General features: G+C 37.9%; 2 protein-coding genes across 3 annotated transcripts; one reads left to right on the forward strand and one right to left on the reverse strand.

The window, feature by feature from the left end:
• Positions 1-614: 614 nt before the first annotated feature.
• On the forward strand, positions 615-11,897 carry LOC119992053 (rop guanine nucleotide exchange factor 1-like). Of its 2 annotated transcripts, none has more exons than XM_038838661.1 (5): positions 615-1,193; positions 1,377-1,493; positions 1,586-2,124; positions 2,400-2,753; positions 11,701-11,897. In XM_038838661.1, exons 1-5 carry the CDS (start codon positions 914-916, stop codon positions 11,740-11,742), a joined length of 1,332 nt encoding a protein of 443 aa, XP_038694589.1. In that variant the 5' UTR covers positions 615-913; the 3' UTR covers positions 11,743-11,897. The 2 variants fall into 2 exon arrangements, with proteins under 2 accessions (XP_038694589.1, XP_038694587.1); XM_038838659.1 differs by lacking the exon at positions 11,701-11,897 and adding an exon at positions 3,535-4,154.
• Positions 11,898-14,507: 2,610 nt separating this feature from the next.
• LOC119990610 (F-box protein SKIP23-like) lies at positions 14,508-15,868 on the reverse strand. The gene has a single exon (XM_038836608.1). The coding sequence runs from the start codon at positions 15,847-15,849 to the stop codon at positions 14,656-14,658; it is 1,194 nt and encodes a 397-aa protein (XP_038692536.1). The 5' UTR covers positions 15,850-15,868; the 3' UTR covers positions 14,508-14,655.
• Between the last annotated feature and the right edge of the window lie 4,018 nt (positions 15,869-19,886).

A 19,886-nucleotide genomic window follows, 5' to 3' on the forward strand; every position in this document is an offset into this window, starting at 1 on the left:
ATATCAATCACGCCAACTTAATTGGCGTGACTATTGGATTTTAAATAGTCACGCCAACTAAGTTGACGTGACCTTTAATGTGTGTATGTATGTGTGTATATATGTGTGTGTATTTTAATGCATATTCACGCCAACACAATTGGCGTGATCATCATTAAAATATGATTCTGAATGAAAATATCCATTAGTCACTCCATTGCCAATGGAGTGACTAATGTTAATTAGATCACGCCATCAGATTAAAATTTCCAAACAACACGTCACTGGCAGTGACGTGTAGTGTTATTTTGGGAAATATTTTCACTCGGGTGTTATATTGGGACATATTTTGAGTTGGAGTGTTATCTTGATAAAAAACTCAGTAAAAAAGACACTCAGTACGTGGGCCCCATCGGCACACTATACACCTGGCACAATAGGCCACGTAATCAATGAATCTCATCTTCACTCGAAAGCGCCATCGTCCCTATTCCCATCCCCACCTAATCATTATCATCTGACACGTGTCATCGAAACATCCAGCGTGGCAAAAATGGACGCACTTGCGAAGAAGTAGGCGAAGGTGAGGAGGTGGGCTCCACAGATAAAGGACTGTGTCGGGTGTGAAACGCTTCGTCACGGAAAGGCGGAGGACCTGCAAACGGCCGTCTCTTTCTCTCTCGCGTTTGCGCCATAACCAGTACCGGTAAGCATCATCAACAGTAGCATTTCACAGAGGGAAAGCGAAAAGTAGAGAGAGAGAGGTGATGCAGTACAATGTGAGTAAACACTGCGAGCGTGCTTTCGTCTACTTTTTCAGAATCACATCATCACCCACCAGAGCCACCACTCACCACTACTCGGAGTGCTCAGTTACATTTTTCCTCAGCGTAAGCGACGTGCTGCTGAGATCTTGCGATTTCTAGTATTGAAGATGGAGAGCTTGTCGGAGGAGGAAGGCTCCGATCAGCTGAGCGAGAGATGCGGGAGCTATAGTCTGAGCGCTGATGTTAGCGAGTCAGAGAGCTGCAGTAGTTTCTCGGGCAGGAGGTTTGATGGAGAAGGAGGGGCTTCCAGCTCCATGGCTTCGTCTCCGCGCCCGGGGGTAGGGAACTTCTGCTTTCCGGCGCCTGTGGTGATGATGCCTGTGATTGGAGGCAAGGATGTGGTTGTCTGGGACGAGAAGACTGAGAAACGGGAGACTGATTTGTCAGGTAATTCATATGACTGCCATTACATGTTTGGTTACTTGATTAATCTTTTGATTATTCTATTAGACTTCAACTCGAGCAGTTACAACTGGTTACTAGTAATCTCATTCTGCACTATAGGAAGAACCGTCTGTTTTTCTTCATTGTAATTTTTATTTTATGCTTTTGTGTTATTTGTTTTGTTAGAGGTTGAGATGATGAAAGAGAGATTCGCTAAGCTTCTATTAGGAGAGGACATGTCTGGAGGAGGTAAAGGAGTCTGTACAGCGCTGGCCATTTCTAATGCCATTACCAATCTATCTGGTAATTCTCTATTTCACTCTCTCGCTGCATATTAAGTCACTTACTTATGTGTATTGTGCTAAATGCAATTCCTTTAATGTTTGCAATGGCAGCCACTGTGTTTGGTGAACTATGGAGATTAGAGCCACTGGCCTCTCAGAAGAAGGAAATGTGGCGCCGACAAATGGATTGGCTTTTGTGTGTTAGCGATTCCATTGTTGAACTTGTCCCTTCCATGCAACAATTTCCTGGTGGGGCTACATATGAAGTGATGGCAACAAGGCCTCGGTCAGATTTGTATGTGAATTTGCCTGCCTTGAAGAAGCTGGATGCCATGTTGATTAGTCTGCTTGATGGGTTTTCTGATACAGAGTTCTGGTATGTTGATCGGGGGATAGTTCTAGGTGATGGTGGTGATTTTGATGCCTATCAATTAGGGGCTTCTGGGCAGAAGCCTTCTATTAGGCAGGAAGAGAAGTGGTGGCTTCCTTGTCCTAAAGTACCGCCAGATGGGTTGTCGGAGGATGCCAGAAAGAAGTTGAAACAATGTAGGGATTCCACAAACCAGATATTGAAAGCTGCCATGGCTATCAATAGTAGTGTGCTTGCTGAAATGGAGATACCCTTTGCATATTTGGAGACTTTACCAAAGGTGTGGATATTTGGTCCGACTTTTTCGTTTTTGTTGTATTGTATGACTTAGCTGGGGAAACAAATTGCTAGCACAAATGCTGTTGTCTTGCTACTTGCCTTGTGATGATACCAAACTACAAAATATTTTCTTCTTCCTCATAATTGTTGTCGGTAGAAAACATTAACCCTTGATTATGATCTTAAGGAAACTATATTGAGATTTCGGGACTTTTTTTCCCCTTTTTCCTTCAAAAGTATCAGTATCATGGTAATTGATTTGCAATTTGTATTCAGAGTGGGAAAGCTTGTCTTGGTGATATCATCTATCGCTACATAACTGCTGAGAAGTTCTCTCCAGAATGTCTCCTCGATTGTCTAGATCTTTCATCAGAACATCACATCCTGGAAGTTGAAAACAGGATTGAGGCTGCACTTTATGTTTGGAAGCAAAAAGACCTTCCAAAGCACATGAAGCACATAAAAGTTCGGCATTCATCATGGGGTCGTAAGGTCAAGGGCCTTGTTTCCGCCTCTGAAAAAAATCATTTTTTTGCCCATCGTGCCGAGTGCCTCTTACAAAGCCTGAGCCTTAGATTCCCTGGCCTCCCACAGACTGCACTGGATATGAACAAGATTCAATACAACGAGGTATGTGCTTTGATCCTTGAATATTGTCGTATATGCAGAACTGCTAATTATCAATTACAATAACCTGTTAGGGTAATCTTGCTGTAGTTTAAAATTATAATAAATTACTTATGGGAGCATACTCAAATGGAGAAGTCAAATTTCAATGTTGGTGAACGTAAACAACAGATGGGTCAGTTAACATAGGGTGAGAAAAAATCCGACAGATTTTTATGTAAATGAAGGCTGTTGAAGACTAGTTGTAATGAAAGCTTACCATGTGCATCATTATGAAGCTGTTGGTTCCTTGTGCCAGTACAATTTACTAATAACACAAGGAAGGAACAACACTAGCAATCCGGACAAGTTGTTATGACAATTAATTCCGGAGTCTTTAACTGGGAGATTGCATTCCCTGTTTGGAATGTAATAGTTGAATTTTTTGGGGCTTTTAAGCAGTAAATGTTGAAACTAGTATGGGCTTGTCAACCTGTTTTGGTGAATTTTTGTGGTGCCCTCACTAGCTTTGAAGTTTTAACTTATACTATTTTTTATGTAAAAGCAGAAAATTCCCGGGCAAAAGATTAAATTTTCCTTTTGTACTGGTATTTAGGTTGATAGGTTCCCCATGAACTGTTTTAGCCTTTTAGGCCTTCCTAGTTTGTATATAAATATTTCAAATGGTCTTGTTTACGGTGATGCAGTTTCATATATTGTTAGAATTAGAAACAACCTTAAAAGGAAAAATAGAGGATGGAACTTGTGCAACTTTTAGATGGTGATAAGGCTAGTGTTCTTGCAGGATGTTGGTCAGTCTATCCTTGAAAGCTACTCGAGAGTAATGGAGAGCTTAGCCTTCAACATTATGGCTAGGATAGACGATGTTCTATATGTCAATGATGCGACTAAGAGATGTGCTGCAGCAGAATCAATGTCCCTTTTCAGCAGGGGAGGTTTAGGTCGCATTCCCAACGAGAAGCGAATGTCACCCAGCCCTTTCTCAATTCAGCACACCCCTTATGCCTCGCCATTTGCAACCCCAACCTTTTGTTCTTCTAGTCCCATCACTCGAAGCCCGGGAAGGGTACCATCCTCTCTGAAGAAGACTAGTTTTAAGGAGGCACCTGAGTGGAAGTTGGAAAAACCATTCCCGTCAGATTTTGAGAATATTCGGTCTTATGCCGGAAACCTTAGTGCAAGAAGAGTCTCAGGGGATGCTCCTGCAGCTCCGGAGCGAGATTAACACAGAGGAGTCAATATCTAGAGCGAAACGAGCTTAAAGCATTTACTAAGCATAGCAACAACAGAGTACATAAAGTTGACGTGGGAATCTTCTGGCAATTGGGGAATTTTTTTTTACCATTTTGTATATTCTTTGAAAGTAGAAATCTCTGGTTTTTATTATGTTTTAGTTGCTTAGGAGAGATGTGACCGACACCAAAGTGTGTGTGTGTACTTACCCCAAGTGTAGGGTATCGTCAAGTAATAAACCGGTGAGTCCGGTATCGATCCACGAGGAAGCAATGCAAATTTGAAGTGAATGATATGCAAATGACTAGCTAACACTAATAAACACAATGACTATCAAATAAAAGCAAGTAAAAGAAATGGGCCGAATGACTCGGTAACATGAGCGATTTTGTAATCAAAGTAAGCACAAATTGGATTTAAAACAATTAATTAAAAACCTAGTCTCTAGTCCGTCCCGGTGGCTACTCGGTTCTCATACTCAAGGTATCATTGCAAACACACACAACCATACACAATGCATTGTGTGATACTATCAATCATGCATATGCAAAGAGAATTGGGTTATAAGACTTCAATTCATACATGTAGGCCATCGGGTCTCTTAATCTACGATGAACGCAAAGGGATAAGCACCTAATATTATGAATTAATATTCCCCCTTGGGGCTTGGCTTGGCTAACACCCTAGTTTCACACTCAAAGATCAATTAACCATAACTCTCCCATGCACATTCCTAATTTAACCCAAAACCCCATCATCAATACACATAATTAATAGCTATGCAATGAAAAACTCAATTAATTAAGGAAATCATGCAATGGGTTTAACAATTCTCAATCGAACACATTAGATGCAATCCCTAGACTAGACAATCCAAGAATACAAGCAAATATGTCATTCCCATAGATCCAATCACACAACTATCACGAAATTAAAAGAGAGAAATCGAAGCTACGATTCTTTGAGCATACCTTAAGTAATCGAAACCGAGCACCCACCGTTTGGGACTAGAAACTAGAAAAAGAACTACCCACTCATGATTGTTGCAATAAACATCCAATCTATTGTCATCTAAATCAGAGTTTATACAAAATCAAGAGAAAGCACCAAAAACAACAAAGAAAACTTAGAGAGAGAAACTAGATCTACACTACTCCTCTGGTGGCTTCCTCTTGGAGAAGTCAATGAATAATTCATTAAATCTCAACCTTGCAATATGTAGCCGTTGCACTTGCATTATTTTCCAAGTCTAGCTTTGCAAGATTTGAGTTGTCATGTGCACTTGCAGCCATCTTTGACCATTTGGTTAAACTTGCACCAAATCTTGACCTTGGTATCTCCAACAATTTTGTCATCTTTGACCATTAGATCAAACTTGCACCAAATCTTGGCATTGGTATCTCCAACAATTTCCTTTTAAATGTGTAGTAACTTGCAGCCATCTTTGACTCCAAAAATCAAGTAAGATCTTCTTTTAAGTCAAAAATTGCAAGCAAGAATGTTGTCTTATGCACAACCATTGGATTCACCTTTAAATGATCATCTTAACCCTTCAAGTGTTGTTGTAATCTAATCCATTCATAATTCAAAACAATTCAATCTCGGCCATAGATTAGTGTACCGTTGGAGCTTGTAGTCTTCAAGAATATCTTCATAATCTAAGTCCCGACACCTCACAGCAAAAAGTGCCCAAAAAGTGCTCCAACTTGCCCAATTCAGTCATTTAAGCCCGATTTCCTGCAGAACCAACGGGAAACATGTATAAGGGTAAAATTACTTTATTTAAACACAAATGAATTACTATAAGCACTAGAACCTCCTAATTAGATAGTATTAGGACCTCAAAATAGAGGTCCAGTCACACCCCCCAACTTAGACGTTGCTAGTCCCTAGCAATGCAAACACTTCTAAAAATAAAATCCTAACTCACTGACGTAGGCATCACGGTTGCATTTAGCGCATGCAACAAGCCTTTAAACCCCTAGGTCACCCTAGTGGACGAGTTGTAGTCTCGTGAGGGCTTATCAGAGCGATACCCACAAACACTTACCAAGGGATCCACTATTACTTTGAAAGCACCATAAATTATTCTTAAGTTCTCACATGCAAGAAATAGAGCTAATCCCCCAATTCCCCCGCTAGTCGAAAACATGCAAACTCTTTGGAAAATCAATCTCAATCCCCTTAAAAATGACCAAGAACATTTTATACTATGAAAAATATATGTGCAATCAAACTAGACAACTCAACACATTCACACAAGCAAAACCTTGTTATGGACCCTTTTGGTGTTCATAAATTCTCAATCCCAAATGTACACAAAAACATGAAATCATTGTGCTAAGTGAATGACTTACACAATTGAATTAAATGTATGTGTTTATGAAAGATAATTTTGGATGGGCATAGCTTTGAGAAAGAAATCACCTACAAGAGCAACTAATGCATTCACCAACTCACTTGCTTACCTTGGATCAAATTCATCAAAAGGTTAACTGGGTTGTAATGTGGTCATGGGACAAGGTAGGAAGAATTTGAATCTAGGTAACAAGTTGCAAGGTTAAGTTCAAACATGTGAGCTAAATTCTCATTTTGTCACCCCTTCCATTGTATCACAAATTCAAACACTTCTCATCCTTTACACACAAAGGATTAACTTTATTGCATACACCTTTTTTTTTTTTTTTTTTTTGAATATAACATCATTTATACAACAACCCTCATAATTTTTTTTCTCATAATAAGGAGGGGTAATATCACTACCGATTTATTTTTCAAGCTCCTACTCAACCTTGCAACCAAAGATGGGAAATAGAAAATAGCTCACACAAGGCATGTAAGTGAAATCAAGAGGCTTAAAGAAATTTGGGGCTTATAATCACTCACAAATGAATAGGCTAAGCTCAAATCTCTCAACCTAGTGAATCCTTCAATCCTAAGTTCATAAGCAAGTGGCAAATACAAAAATCACACTTCTCAGTAATCAAATATAGTATTTGCAAAGCTATTGAAGAACACGCTCATAGGATGTCAAATGAATATCAATGAAGAGCATCACCCAAAACCCAATGTATATCAATGAAGAATGGTTCAAAAGAATGAGAAGGGTAAAAAGGTAATTTTTCAGACAAAAGAATCCAAAAAACGCAGTCATACAAATGCTTCAATGCCAAGATGTCTGCTTAACTACACAATTTTATATCAAACTAGGTCCCAATCATCCAAAGAAAGATTGATTACAATTATCCCACTCAATTGCATGTATCAACTTCACAAAAGAAACCAAGAAACCTACTCTACACTTGCACGTTTGAACAAGAATAATAAATTAACGTTCAAATTGGTAGTGAATCTCAAAAGCGTCTACCCATCCCCTCCTAAAGTCCATCTAGCATGTATGAACAACAAAGCACAACACAATAGGATAGAGGGTAGGAAATCATACCATACTCTTCAAAAGTGGTCGGAATCATGAGAAACGAAGCATATCCTGAAAAAGTTAATACCAACCACACTATCCAAGCATGACACAACAAGACTTTTTATTTTTATTTTTATTTTTATTTTTATTTTTTTTCAAAATTTTCAAATTTTTGATATTCACAAAAGCACACCAAAATAAAGCAAGTTTCACAATGAATTCACAATTCACTCACCCCCCAACTTAAATGAGACATTGTCCCCAATGTCAAGAATGAAAAACAAGGCAAGAACAAATTGTGAGATGCATTGTGAACATACAAAAACACACCAAAATTGAAATCAAATCAAAACTAATCACAACCATACTATGGTACAAGGGTGGAGTCTAACCATGACACATGGGAGAATTGGGATCCTTGAGATCCCAAGAACATCCTCATAATCACTACTCCCATGTTGAGGAACATGACGGACCACGCATGATTCGGTCCCTTTTTCCCGAAACTCACATGGAAAAAATTGTAATTGGGATTTGGGACGCCATACTTTTTTAATTTCTGTAAAAAATTTCTGTGCAAAGTAGCATTTAGAGGACTTTTTAAATCCACTTGGTAAAGGTATTTTTTTTGGTTTTTGAGGATGCACTTGGTATGATTCAACTTTGAGTGGGGAAGGCTCTAAAGCTCCTAAAAGAGAGGACAAAAATCCCACACCGTAAATAGTTAAGGATTTCAAAACTCCTTTCATAGCATCTCCCTCAATCAAAAGTTTACTACCTTTCTCAACCAATGCTAGTACAACCTCAATTGAATCATGTGCAAGTGTCAACTTTAATTTGTCCTCAACATGAGAGTGAATATAAAGCTTAGGGATGTACTCAATTGCCCTCCCAAGGTGTAACTCATTCCCTTTTGGTCTCACTTTGTTCTCCTCTTTCTCTTCATTTCTCTTCTCTTCGCTCTTTTCCTCAACCTTTTCAACTTGATAATTGTCCTTGTCTCGACATGATTTATCTCCAACTACAACATTTTTCACCTCACCACCCACTTCTTCCACTAATTTCTCATCCTCACTTACCTTAGGAGTCATGGTATTGTCAATTACTATCCCACTCCCTGAGGTAATGATGGGTTGTTCTTGTTCTTGCACATCCAACCCCTCACTTGAAGTTTCGAATTGAAATTCTAATGTTTGAGTGATCTTTGTCAATTGGCTTCTTAAATCTTCCAAGGCTCTATTGGTTTGCTCACGAAATTCAAATCTCCTTTGATTAATCTCCAATTGAGCTTCCATGAATATTTGAAGCGTATCCTCAAGTGATCTCTCTTGGGGTGGGGTGCATGGTTGGTAAGATGGTGGAGCTATACATTGGTGTGAAGATTGTGCTTGCCTAAAGGGTTGGTACTCATGTGCATGAATGTAGTCAAAAGGAGGAGGTGCATGTAAATTTTGTCCGAAGGGAGCATATTGTGGCACTTGTGGCATTTGATAATACATAGGTGGGTGGACATTTTGTGGGGCAAATTGCGCCGCATTGTCTTGTTGAAGTGGTTGAGGTGCATTTTGCAAAGCATGCTCAACTTGAACATTTTGCAAATTTTGGGCATTGCCAATTTGGACATCTTGCCCTTGCACCGGATTCATCAACTCATCAATATTCACATGTTGCAAAAGACGACGCAATGCATCAAGATTCATATCACCCCCACGTACACTCCCCGCATCACTCACATTTATATCACCACCTATCCCATCTCTATTAGACCCATGCCCACTAACATTATCTTTAGGTTGAGACATGATGGCAAGGAACAATAGCAAGTAACACACAAAAGTAGCAATCAACCACGTCAAGTAACACAAGATTTTTTTTTTTTTTTATTTATTATTTATTTTTTTCAATTAATGAACAACCAAGAACAATATTAAGCAAGAACAAGAGCAAGGATAGGAATAGAGCAACAATCAACCTTAGGAACAATAACACACCAAGATGTAGCAAGTAGTGATAAAAATAAAAATAAAAATGCACATAGCTCTCTTAAACAACGTATCACTACCAAGCAGCAAACAAGGTGGCATCCATCGCCCACAGGAATCTAAGTTAGCCCCATCCGCTAAGTTCTCCTCACAAAAATTTTTTTTTTTTTCAGCAACTATACTAAATCAACTACTCTAGAAAGCAAGGAAAATGAAGGAATGAAGTTACCCTTGAAGCGTGACCGTGCTCCTTCCTTATTTGATGGCGTTTAATAGCATAAAGCTAGCATCTACAAGCCACCCAGCTCCGTCTTTGACACTCGCTTCCCCGGCAACGGCGCCAAAAACTTGACCGACACCAAAGTGTGTGTGTGTACTTACCCCAAGTGTAGGGTATCGTCAAGTAATAAACCGGTGAGTCCGGTATCGATCCACGAGGAAGCAATGCAAATTTGAAGTGAATGATATGCAAATGACTAGCTAACACTAATAAACACAATGACTATCAAATAAAAGCAAGTAAAAGAAATGGGCCGAATGACTCGGTAACATGAGCGATTTTGTAATCAAAGTAAGCACAAATTGGATTTAAAACAATTAATTAAAAACCTAGTCTCTAGTCCGTCCCGGTGGCTACTCGGTTCTCATACTCAAGGTATCATTGCAAACACACACAACCATACACAATGCATTGTGTGATACTATCAATCATGCATATGCAAAGAGAATTGGGTTATAAGACTTCAATTCATACATGTAGGCCATCGGGTCTCTTAATCTACGATGAACGCAAAGGGATAAGCACCTAATATTATGAATTAATATTCCCCCTTGGGGCTTGGCTTGGCTAACACCCTAGTTTCACACTCAAAGATCAATTAACCATAACTCTCCCATGCACATTCCTAATTTAACCCAAAACCCCATCATCAATACACATAATTAATAGCTATGCAATGAAAAACTCAATTAATTAAGGAAATCATGCAATGGGTTTAACAATTCTCAATCGAACACATTAGATGCAATTCCTAGACTAGACAATCCAAGAATACAAGCAAATATGTCATTCCCATAGATCCAATCACACAACTATCACGAAATTAAAAGAGAGAAATCGAAGCTACGATTCTTTGAGCATACCTTAAGTAATCGAAACCGAGCACCCACCGTTTGGGACTAGAAACTAGAAAAAGAACTACCCACTCATGATTGTTGCAATAAACATCCAATCTATTGTCATCTAAATCAGAGTTTATACAAAATCAAGAGAAAGCACCAAAAACAACAAAGAAAACTTAGAGAGAGAAACTAGATCTACACTACTCCTCTGGTGGCTTCCTCTTGGAGAAGTCAATGAATAATTCATTAAATCTCAACCTTGCAATATGTAGCCGTTGCACTTGCATTATTTTCCAAGTCTAGCTTTGCAAGATTTGAGTTGTCATGTGCACTTGCAGCCATCTTTGACCATTTGGTTAAACTTGCACCAAATCTTGACCTTGGTATCTCCAACAATTTTGTCATCTTTGACCATTAGATCAAACTTGCACCAAATCTTGGCATTGGTATCTCCAACAATTTCCTTTTAAATGTGTAGTAACTTGCAGCCATCTTTGACTCCAAAAATCAAGTAAGATCTTCTTTTAAGTCAAAAATTGCAAGCAAGAATGTTGTCTTATGCACAACCATTGGATTCACCTTTAAATGATCATCTTAACCCTTCAAGTGTTGTTGTAATCTAATCCATTCATAATTCAAAACAATTCAATCTCGGCCATAGATTAGTGTACCGTTGGAGCTTGTAGTCTTCAAGAATATCTTCATAATCTAAGTCCCGACACCTCACAGCAAAAAGTGCCCAAAAAGTGCTCCAACTTGCCCAATTCAGTCATTTAAGCCCGATTTCCTGCAGAACCAACGGGAAACATGTATAAGGGTAAAATTACTTTATTTAAACACAAATGAATTACTATAAACACTAGAACCTCCTAATTAGATAGTATTAGGACCTCAAAATAGAGGTCCAGTCAAGATGACAAGTCCTTTTATCGAACTGCACTGGTCTGAGATAATAGTATTCTCTTACTACCGGTAGCCGACTAGGCAACTTCATAGGAGGGTAAATCAGAGCGTCCTCTGTAGCTAGCTTAGAAGTTAGATCAGTTACTGACTCCATATTAATTTGTAAATTAAGCCTTGGTGGTAGAGACAAGTGACTATAAACAGTGCTACTTTTCCCAGGAACCTGTGTTGAAGAGAATCCTTAAAATTTTTCCATGTTATTGTCATGATATTTGTTCTGATTTGATAGGAATACAACGCGAACGCCAGAAAGATCAGATGCGGAGGCTGAAACTGTAGAATAATTTGCTTTGCACTGGTTCCCATTTTTGCCATCTAACTTGAATACACAATGAAGCTAAAAGTACTAGCTTTATCAATTGGCTTGAGATCTCAGTATTGCCTTACCCAAGCAGACACAGACATGATAACCAGAAACAAATCACCCCCTGCCCCTGCAACCAAGAACTTCTTGTCATCTTCACCATACCTTAATGGCTCAAGCGAGGTCGCCTTCGACGAAGTTGGGTCGACAATGGAAGTCATTCTTCTTTTGTCAATGGCATAGAACCTTGCCATGAAAAGGAATGACATCATACAACAAATGAATGTAATCCGCCTCTTCTGTCAGATATGTCCATTCTGCCATGGAAACAGTTTTTGTTTTTTTTAAGAAAAACAAGCTGGTGCAAGAAGATGATATAGGACTAGTTACCATATTTACAATAATACTACTTAGTAGGATTGAAAATTGCCACGTTATCAGAATTGGATGAAATTCGATTGAGTGACTCGAAACGACATGCTGATTAGAACTAGGCGCCTCTTATCCCTAACCTCACCCTATTTTTGCGAATTCCACCGTTTAGTGCTTTGAATAGGCCGCTTTATGTTTCGGGGATATTGTGATAATTTTGGGTTTTTCATCCTTTTAGGATTGTAGCCTGCCTTAGTGGTAATTAACTTCTGAAATATATTGACACCCTAAAGAGTTCTCTCAAATGTCAAATGTGGTGGATTTCAGTGTTCTTTGTTTGATTAAAAGTTGGTTTGATCTGTCTTTATTGTTCCCACCTGCTTAAAATGACTATCCCAAAAGCTGTTTGTGTGTTTTAAAAGCCTTTCAAGTTGATTACCTGTTCCTTTGTTGACATTTCCTTCCCACGGCATTCTTTCATTCAACGAGGTGGTTGTACTAGTATTTGTCTTGCCTCCACAAATAACTGCGTACCGATCCGGATCCGGATCCGGGGGAGGTCCAGTGTCAAAAAAATACTGGACTTCTCCAGTGGATACTACTTAGCCGTCAGATTAGTAGTAGCCGTAAATAACTGGTTTTTTTGTTTAAGTAAATAACTGATTTTTTTGTTTGACTATGACACAAAAGCTGAAATCCTACTCAAATCAGTTTTCTTTCTCAAATCGCTTTACATTCTTCAATCAAAAAATTGTGCCTAAACCCATTAAACAAACAGATCAAAGCGACATTACAGCTTCAACCCAGAAAAAATAGAGACAAAATCAGAACATCAGATATCCCCGAGCCAAATAAAAAGGCTGGGTAAGTACTCTACCCAACCCCACTTGTGAAGATTGTGAAACCAGGAAGGACAAAAACCTATGGGTTTGACTGATACTTCGTAAATCCAGCTATAGAACGAGCTTCAACAGGCAATAAACTGAGCTTGAGCAAGACAATACGAACTCGACTTTGATTAAGGATATTGGGCACTGGAGTCGAGCTTCTCGAGCTTTTTGGTCTTGATTCAAAGATTCCCCCCGCCGTCAAGGAGAGTGAGGACGGAGAACAGCTTCTGGGGAAGCAAAGATCTAGAATTGAAGAGGAAGAAGATAAAGTGAGGGAGGGGAAGAGAGAGATGGGGAGAGAAGATGAAAGAAAGATTTTTTAAATGTAAAATATGTGTTGAGAAATTAAAAGATGAATATTATTTGTATTCTATTTTTTACTAAGTATATTTCATTCTAGTGTATTTTTTAAATGATTAACATTATTTGTATCATGTTTTTTACTAAGTACACCTTATTAACTTTTTAAAAACATATTAGAAGGGTGTGTTTAGTAAAAACTATAGTGTAAATAATGTTTATCTTTAAAGGGTTAATGGGGTGTACTTAATAAAAAATGAGATACAAATAATGTTCATCAATTAAAAAAAAGTTACTTTCACAGGCCTAAGATCAATCTAATGGTTAGCATTGTTCACCGGTTGGGTCCAGTGTTTTTCAACAATGGACCTCCCTCGGATCCGATAAGGGCAGAAGAGCTTACATTAATTTGATTGATGAACATATATTAATTTTAACGTTTGAAATTTTAGCGTGTGGGAGTATTCGAAATACTAAAGAATACAAGATAAATATAGCAGTAGTAGTAGTTTATATATTTGAGACTTTTGACTAACGCTATATGAAATGCCACTTTGATCTTTGATATATAAATCTGTCCATATCGAGTGACAAAAATGTCAACCTAGTATTTTGTTAATTCCTCTGGTAGTTGGGGAAATTGAATTCTATGTGGTTTCTCATCCAGATGCATTTAGATGATTAGATGGAAGCCATCAACATCTGGGTGTAGTATTTTATTAAAATTGTAGAAAAACAGAGCACATAGTCAAAAATGGGGGTCGTCAAAAGAGATCACACTTTCAATTCTTAAAAACTGTCGCTCCACATATAGGGGTAAAATTTGCATAAGAAATATCTTATCCCCTCCAAGTAACGACCTACGACCAAGTAAGATTTCATTTATTCGTTCTTCCCTTTTTTTTTTTTAACTTAGATGTCGTTTCCTTAATTCTACGTTTGGTAATTAGTCAATTTTGTGGAAAATGTTGAGATAAATGAAATTGAAATTCTTGAGAAATTATGATCATAAGGGGTAGTTAAGGAGAGATACAACTGAAACATAATCTTTATTCAGTTTTTTTTTTTTTTTCCATTTGTTTTGTTGATTTTTGTGCTTCTTTAATTGTTTCTTCTCTGTTTCCTTCAACTAATTCATTAGTTTAATAAACATGTGATTAATACAGAAAATAAAAAAACCACAATATTGAATATTATAACTTGTTTAGTAGAAAATTCAAGCCATAGGAAAGGTGGGAGCTGACATAAGGTTTACTACTAGTCACAAGTGGAATTACATGGTGGGGAAAATGGACACACTCTTACAATCTTTCATTTTTTACACTGAAGTTACCCAATCAGGAGGAGGCCAGAACAAGTTGGAATACTCTGGCTTTTCCTTTGCACATTTGATATTACCATCTTCAAGATCAAAGACATATGTGCTACTCATCTTTGATTGATCATCTTCCTCCTCACTGTACATAAAGGAATCATACCTAAAGATTATGCAGTTTCCTTGGACTCCAGAAAGATGAGATGCTGCGGAAGCTGCAAATGAGGACTGCTCACTCAGAAATAACACACTGTCTCCTAAACTTTTCACTGGTTCCCATATCTGGCCATCCAACTTGAACACAGTGATACTGAAAATGCTATTGTTGTCAATTGGCTTGAAATCCCAGTATTGCCTAACCCAAGAAGATATGTACATATTGACCAACAATAAATCACCACTTGATTCAACCAAGAAGTTCTTGGTGTCATCACCAAAACTTAAAGGCTCAATTGAGGTCAGATTTGATGAACAATTTGGGTCAATGATGGATGCCATTCCTATTTTGTCAATGGCATAGAACTTGCCATGGAAAGCAATAACATTCACATACTGTGAACACTGATCACCCAATTCAGTCCATTGGTTATCTCTGGAATTGAACATGGTCAATCCCCCAGAAGAAGAAGGCCCAAGCAATACATACTCATCACTATCACAACTCAAACCCATAAAAGCAACCTTACCCATATGCAGGAATTGGCTTGTTCCTCTGGATGGATCATTGGCAGGCTTGTAATTTGTTCTGTATTGACGATCATACTCATGACCCAGTTGATAAACACGGGTATTCAATAAATCTATCACTCTTGGAAAGTGAAGGGTTTTGAAGGTGGAGTTGCAGAGTGGATGCAGCAGATGCATCCTGCCGGAGACATCTTCCTCTACCTTAATCAACCATTGTTGAGTTGATGGTTGGTTCTGATGAGTTCTTTCAGGCGATTCGATGAGGTATATGGTGCGTTTGGAGACGTGGTAATTGTTCGAACAGGTGGAAGAGTTATCAGAAACAGAGGAATGGCCGAGGAGATCTCGAGGCTTTGGTGGAGCTGCGGATCTCCAGGAGGGACAGACAGATCTAAAACGGAGATAATCCATCTGGGTTTCGAGTGTTTTGGCTATTAAGAGTAGGAGATCTCCTGGTAGCTCCGCCCACCCTGCCATGTTCACAGTTTTTTTTTTCTCCAAGAAGTTCATGAAGCGTTTGCTTAAAATGCCTCTCGGGTCCAAAGATGGACTCGTCATTGATTTGATTTGATTTAATTAAAAATTTAAAAAAATATTAAAATTAAAAATAATGTTAAAATTAAAAATTACAAGAATGTCATATGATCCTCCATAAAAAATTTATTATCTTTCTTTTTTTGAAGTACCATTGACCCCAATAAATTGTTATTTAAAGCACAAAATTGTTAGTTTTTTTTTTCCCTCTTTTGCATCCTTCCTTTCCAAACTTTATTGATATTTTGACTTTTTTGCTGTTTGTTTTCTAGATTACGGCATTTCTTGGCATATAATCAATTGCAAAACCACAATAATTGTTGTTTATTTCCCTCTTGCTTTACAATGGTTAGACTCCAAAGGATCAACGCTAGATTTTTAGGAATTAGTTATGATAGGTATTTTAGTAGTTGGTATATCAATTATCCCAGCTGTTAAGTTATACGCACAAAATTTTATGTCCATCATGTGGAGCTCATGAATTCACTTGGATCCGATGTGACGTCCAACTCAACAATTGGGATAACTGAGTTACCAAACTTTTGAGATTTTTATCATTTTCATTTTGGGATCCACCAAAACCTCATCAGGATAGCCGTTCGAATCGCATCTCCCCCCTTACCGCTTATGTGTTAAATAAAAAATATTTGCTTTGCGCATTAATTACAGTCACCATAGCTACATGCTTGCATCGTGTCATAAATAAAAAACAACACACTTTGTGTGTGTTTGGTGAAGCGTTGAGGAAATCTTATAATCTAGCTGTCCCGCTTTGATCCAACACTTCACCAAACACCTCGTATAAGCTAGCGGTAACATCCTCAAACCGTTAGCTTTATCGGTGTAAAAAATAATCTTCAAATTGAAGATTATTTCAGAGCTTAAATGGAAAAGGGCATTTGTGTTTGGCGTTGTGTTCTCAAATCGACACAATCTGCACCATCTCTCCGTCTCATCGAAACCAACCGGATCATACCCACTCAGTGTTGTCTTTCTTCGCCGTTCGATGAACGCAAGATAGGTTCTTCAGAGTTTAGTTACTTGTTCGGTGAAGAAGCTACCTACTCTGTCACGGTAAGCACAGCTCCCTGTGAATACTATGTAGTTTGCTCATTTGCAGTTAGATTTCATTGAACGAGCTTCTATGTAACCATCTCTGTAGTTTTGGTTTTTTTTTTTTATAAAGAAAAACCTGCTTGGATGTTGTCTTTGACACTAAATTCTCTGCCTGCTTGGGTTTTTTTTTTTTTTTTTTTCAATTTCGTTGTTGTTTGGTGTGTTAATTCATTGCTTTAGGACCTTGTTCTTTGAATTTATGGTCAGATTATGAAAATTGCTGCTCTTCTTATTTCTAGGGTCTTTGCCGACTACATAGAGGCTCTTCCTGCTCATCTTTTTCATGTAAATTGTCATTAGAAGTTTCACACCACTACTTTGATGCTTCCAGTTTGTTATTAGTAGTAATGAATGTAGTGGTTACATTTTGGTTTCAAAATTTTGACCTAAGGTTAGGGTTTTGTCTAGATTTGTCCCAAATTATAAATATTTCAATCCCATTATGTTGATGTTGGAATGAGGAAGATGTCATCTTACCCCTATGAAACCCAGGTTCAAATTGTAATTGCATGCATGACACTTCACAACTTCATTCGGTTTAGGGTGACGAATGACGAAGAATTTACAGAAACGGATGAAGGGTCAAGTAGTTCATATCAAGAACCAACTACTGAAGATGATATTATTGGGGTTGATGATTTGCGCGATGACAGGACCATGTCCTCTGTTCAGGATAAGATTGCAGATAAACTTGTACGCATGAGGCAGAGGCAAAGACAATGAGAGCTTAGAGTGGTCCAACTGAGAGAGCCTTTATATCTCCAACTGAGAGAGCTACAATTCTTAGCTACAATTTTCTCTCCAATGTTAAATCTTGATTTTTTTTAAAATGACATATTAAAGTTTAGGAGTTACAAGCGTCTGGGTTTAGAGTTTAGTATTTAGAATTTAGAATTTTTTTTTTCAAAATCTATTATATTATAACATTATGAACATCAAAATACTCTATAATATATTTTAAAATTTCAAAACAACAGAAATAAACATCCTTACTACATCTTATCAGATTGTTCCACCAATTTTTTTTTTCTTTATTGCATGAATAAAAGGTTTTAAGATACAATGAGTTGGATTTTCATTACCTATGGGCGATGTTATACCATCCAAAACAAGTAGTCACACCGCTGTCCTTGCAAGAGTGTTGGGTGGTGGAATACAACTACAATCCCGTGCTTGACTTGGCATGCAAACATCAAATGATAAAAGAAGAGAAAATGAAAACAAACTCACATATAAAATTTCTGTGAGTACATGCATGGGTGGAGCCAATAGATAAGGTCCGCAAAAGTTTTTGTTTCGAGTGTAGAAGGAGTGAGAGATATACACTTGGTGTATTTAATTAGGGTTTGGGTGAGCGATTCCAAACTAGTATTCCATTCGATGTGATTTGGTATACTATATGATGTGTAAATCTTGATGCTTCACAGCTTTTGATTTTCGATCAATCTTGGGTTTAGGGACTCGTCTCTGGGTGATTGAGTCTTTGGGTCATCATTGATTAATTTCTAAATTGATTTAGCCATTTAGGAATTATCTAGTCGTTGATTAGGTTGAGCACATGATTTTTCAGTTACCGAAATCGAAAAACAGATCAAACCGATCGAGCAAACTCGACTCCTTAACCGTCTTCCTTAGTCCTCATCATATTCTATCAACTTTATTCTTTCTCACAATACCTTCTCATTGTGCGTTTATAGCTCAATCAATTCAGCTCAAATGTGTTTGCAACTTATAAAAGTGATTTATATAATCAATTAGTTTTCTAATCCAATGAAAAAAGGTAATGAAGTAAGTTGTAAAAGTCAAATTACAAATATCAAAAAAAAAATTGTTTTGACTAAAAACCACGTGGTTTTACTTTTAAATTTGAGTGGGCCCAAGTTCCTAAAATTTGCCCCACAAAACGACAATACCTTGGAATACAGATTCGGTATAAGGTTAATACGGTCGTGTCAACACACATGCAACACATATGTATTCCTCAAACTCACATATGTAACCACCACACACACTTATACAAATGCACACTCATGGGTCTCTTCATGGCTGGGCTTTAAGCTCTCGCAGGCCTAGCTGCTACTCGTTTGGGCCTTTGGCCTTCTTGGTTCAACTTAAACTCTCATGGGTTTAATGTTGATTGGATTTTGGACACTGGCTTAGTGAACTTAGGCTCTCTTGGGTTCATTAATGTTCACTTAATCAATAATCATCGTGGATCCTGTCGTACGAACTCATGTATAGATCATTTTTTGCCCATACACAGATTCACTTCCATGACCCAATTGAGTGATTATCTTCCATAAATCACAATTTAAACGAGCGGTCACCCGGTTGATAATTGGATGAGTTAGGCATATGTGTGTTTAAAATTCGATTGCAATGAGAAACATATTTCTCTGTCTAATGCTTTATGGGTTTGCTTGAAGACTAATCAATTAAAAGTCACATGGATGATGGTGGAATCCAATAATTACAAGGTATCATGACAAGGTTTGGTCTTGGTTTCTAGATCAAAATCCACAGGAAACATGGAAAAGCATATGTTAAGAGGCAATGTAAGCCCTTCAATCAAAGCTGCTAATCTTCCCAAGAATGGAAAATGCCACTGCCATCAGGTATGATATCCTTCAAAGAATATTCTGAATCCTGTCCGCACCCACCGTGGACACTGCCTCTTCTTGTTGCAGATGTAATCTCCAAGTTATGTGCATTATGGATTTAATGATTTATTGGTAAATTATATGTATAAGTGCTGTGTCGGTTTAGAGGATGAATCACGGTAGAACACAGATCATCCGAACCACTGTGAAACCATACATGTCTAATCCTCACCCATTTCATGTCTATAGCCCCAAATTAAAATTACTAATCAGAGCTTTCGTTGATGATCATATCTT

The sequence above is a fragment of the Tripterygium wilfordii genome, chromosome 22 (assembly GCF_013401445.1).
Source record: "Tripterygium wilfordii isolate XIE 37 chromosome 22, ASM1340144v1, whole genome shotgun sequence".
NCBI classification, from domain to species: domain Eukaryota; kingdom Viridiplantae; phylum Streptophyta; class Magnoliopsida; order Celastrales; family Celastraceae; genus Tripterygium; species Tripterygium wilfordii.

Coding starts and splice junctions, on each gene's coding strand:
- LOC119992053 (XM_038838659.1), top strand. CDS start 914: ATGGAGAGCTTGTCGGAGGAGGAAGGCTCCGATCAGCTGAGCGAGAGA. Junction 1,494..1,585: donor TGCCATTACCAATCTATCTG/GTAATTCTCTAT, acceptor TTGCAATGGCAG/CCACTGTGTTTGGTGAACTA. Junction 2,125..2,399: donor ATTTGGAGACTTTACCAAAG/GTGTGGATATTT, acceptor ATTTGTATTCAG/AGTGGGAAAGCTTGTCTTGG.
- LOC119990610 (XM_038836608.1), bottom strand. CDS start 15,849: ATGAACTTCTTGGAGAAAAAAAAAACTGTGAACATGGCAGGGTGGGCG.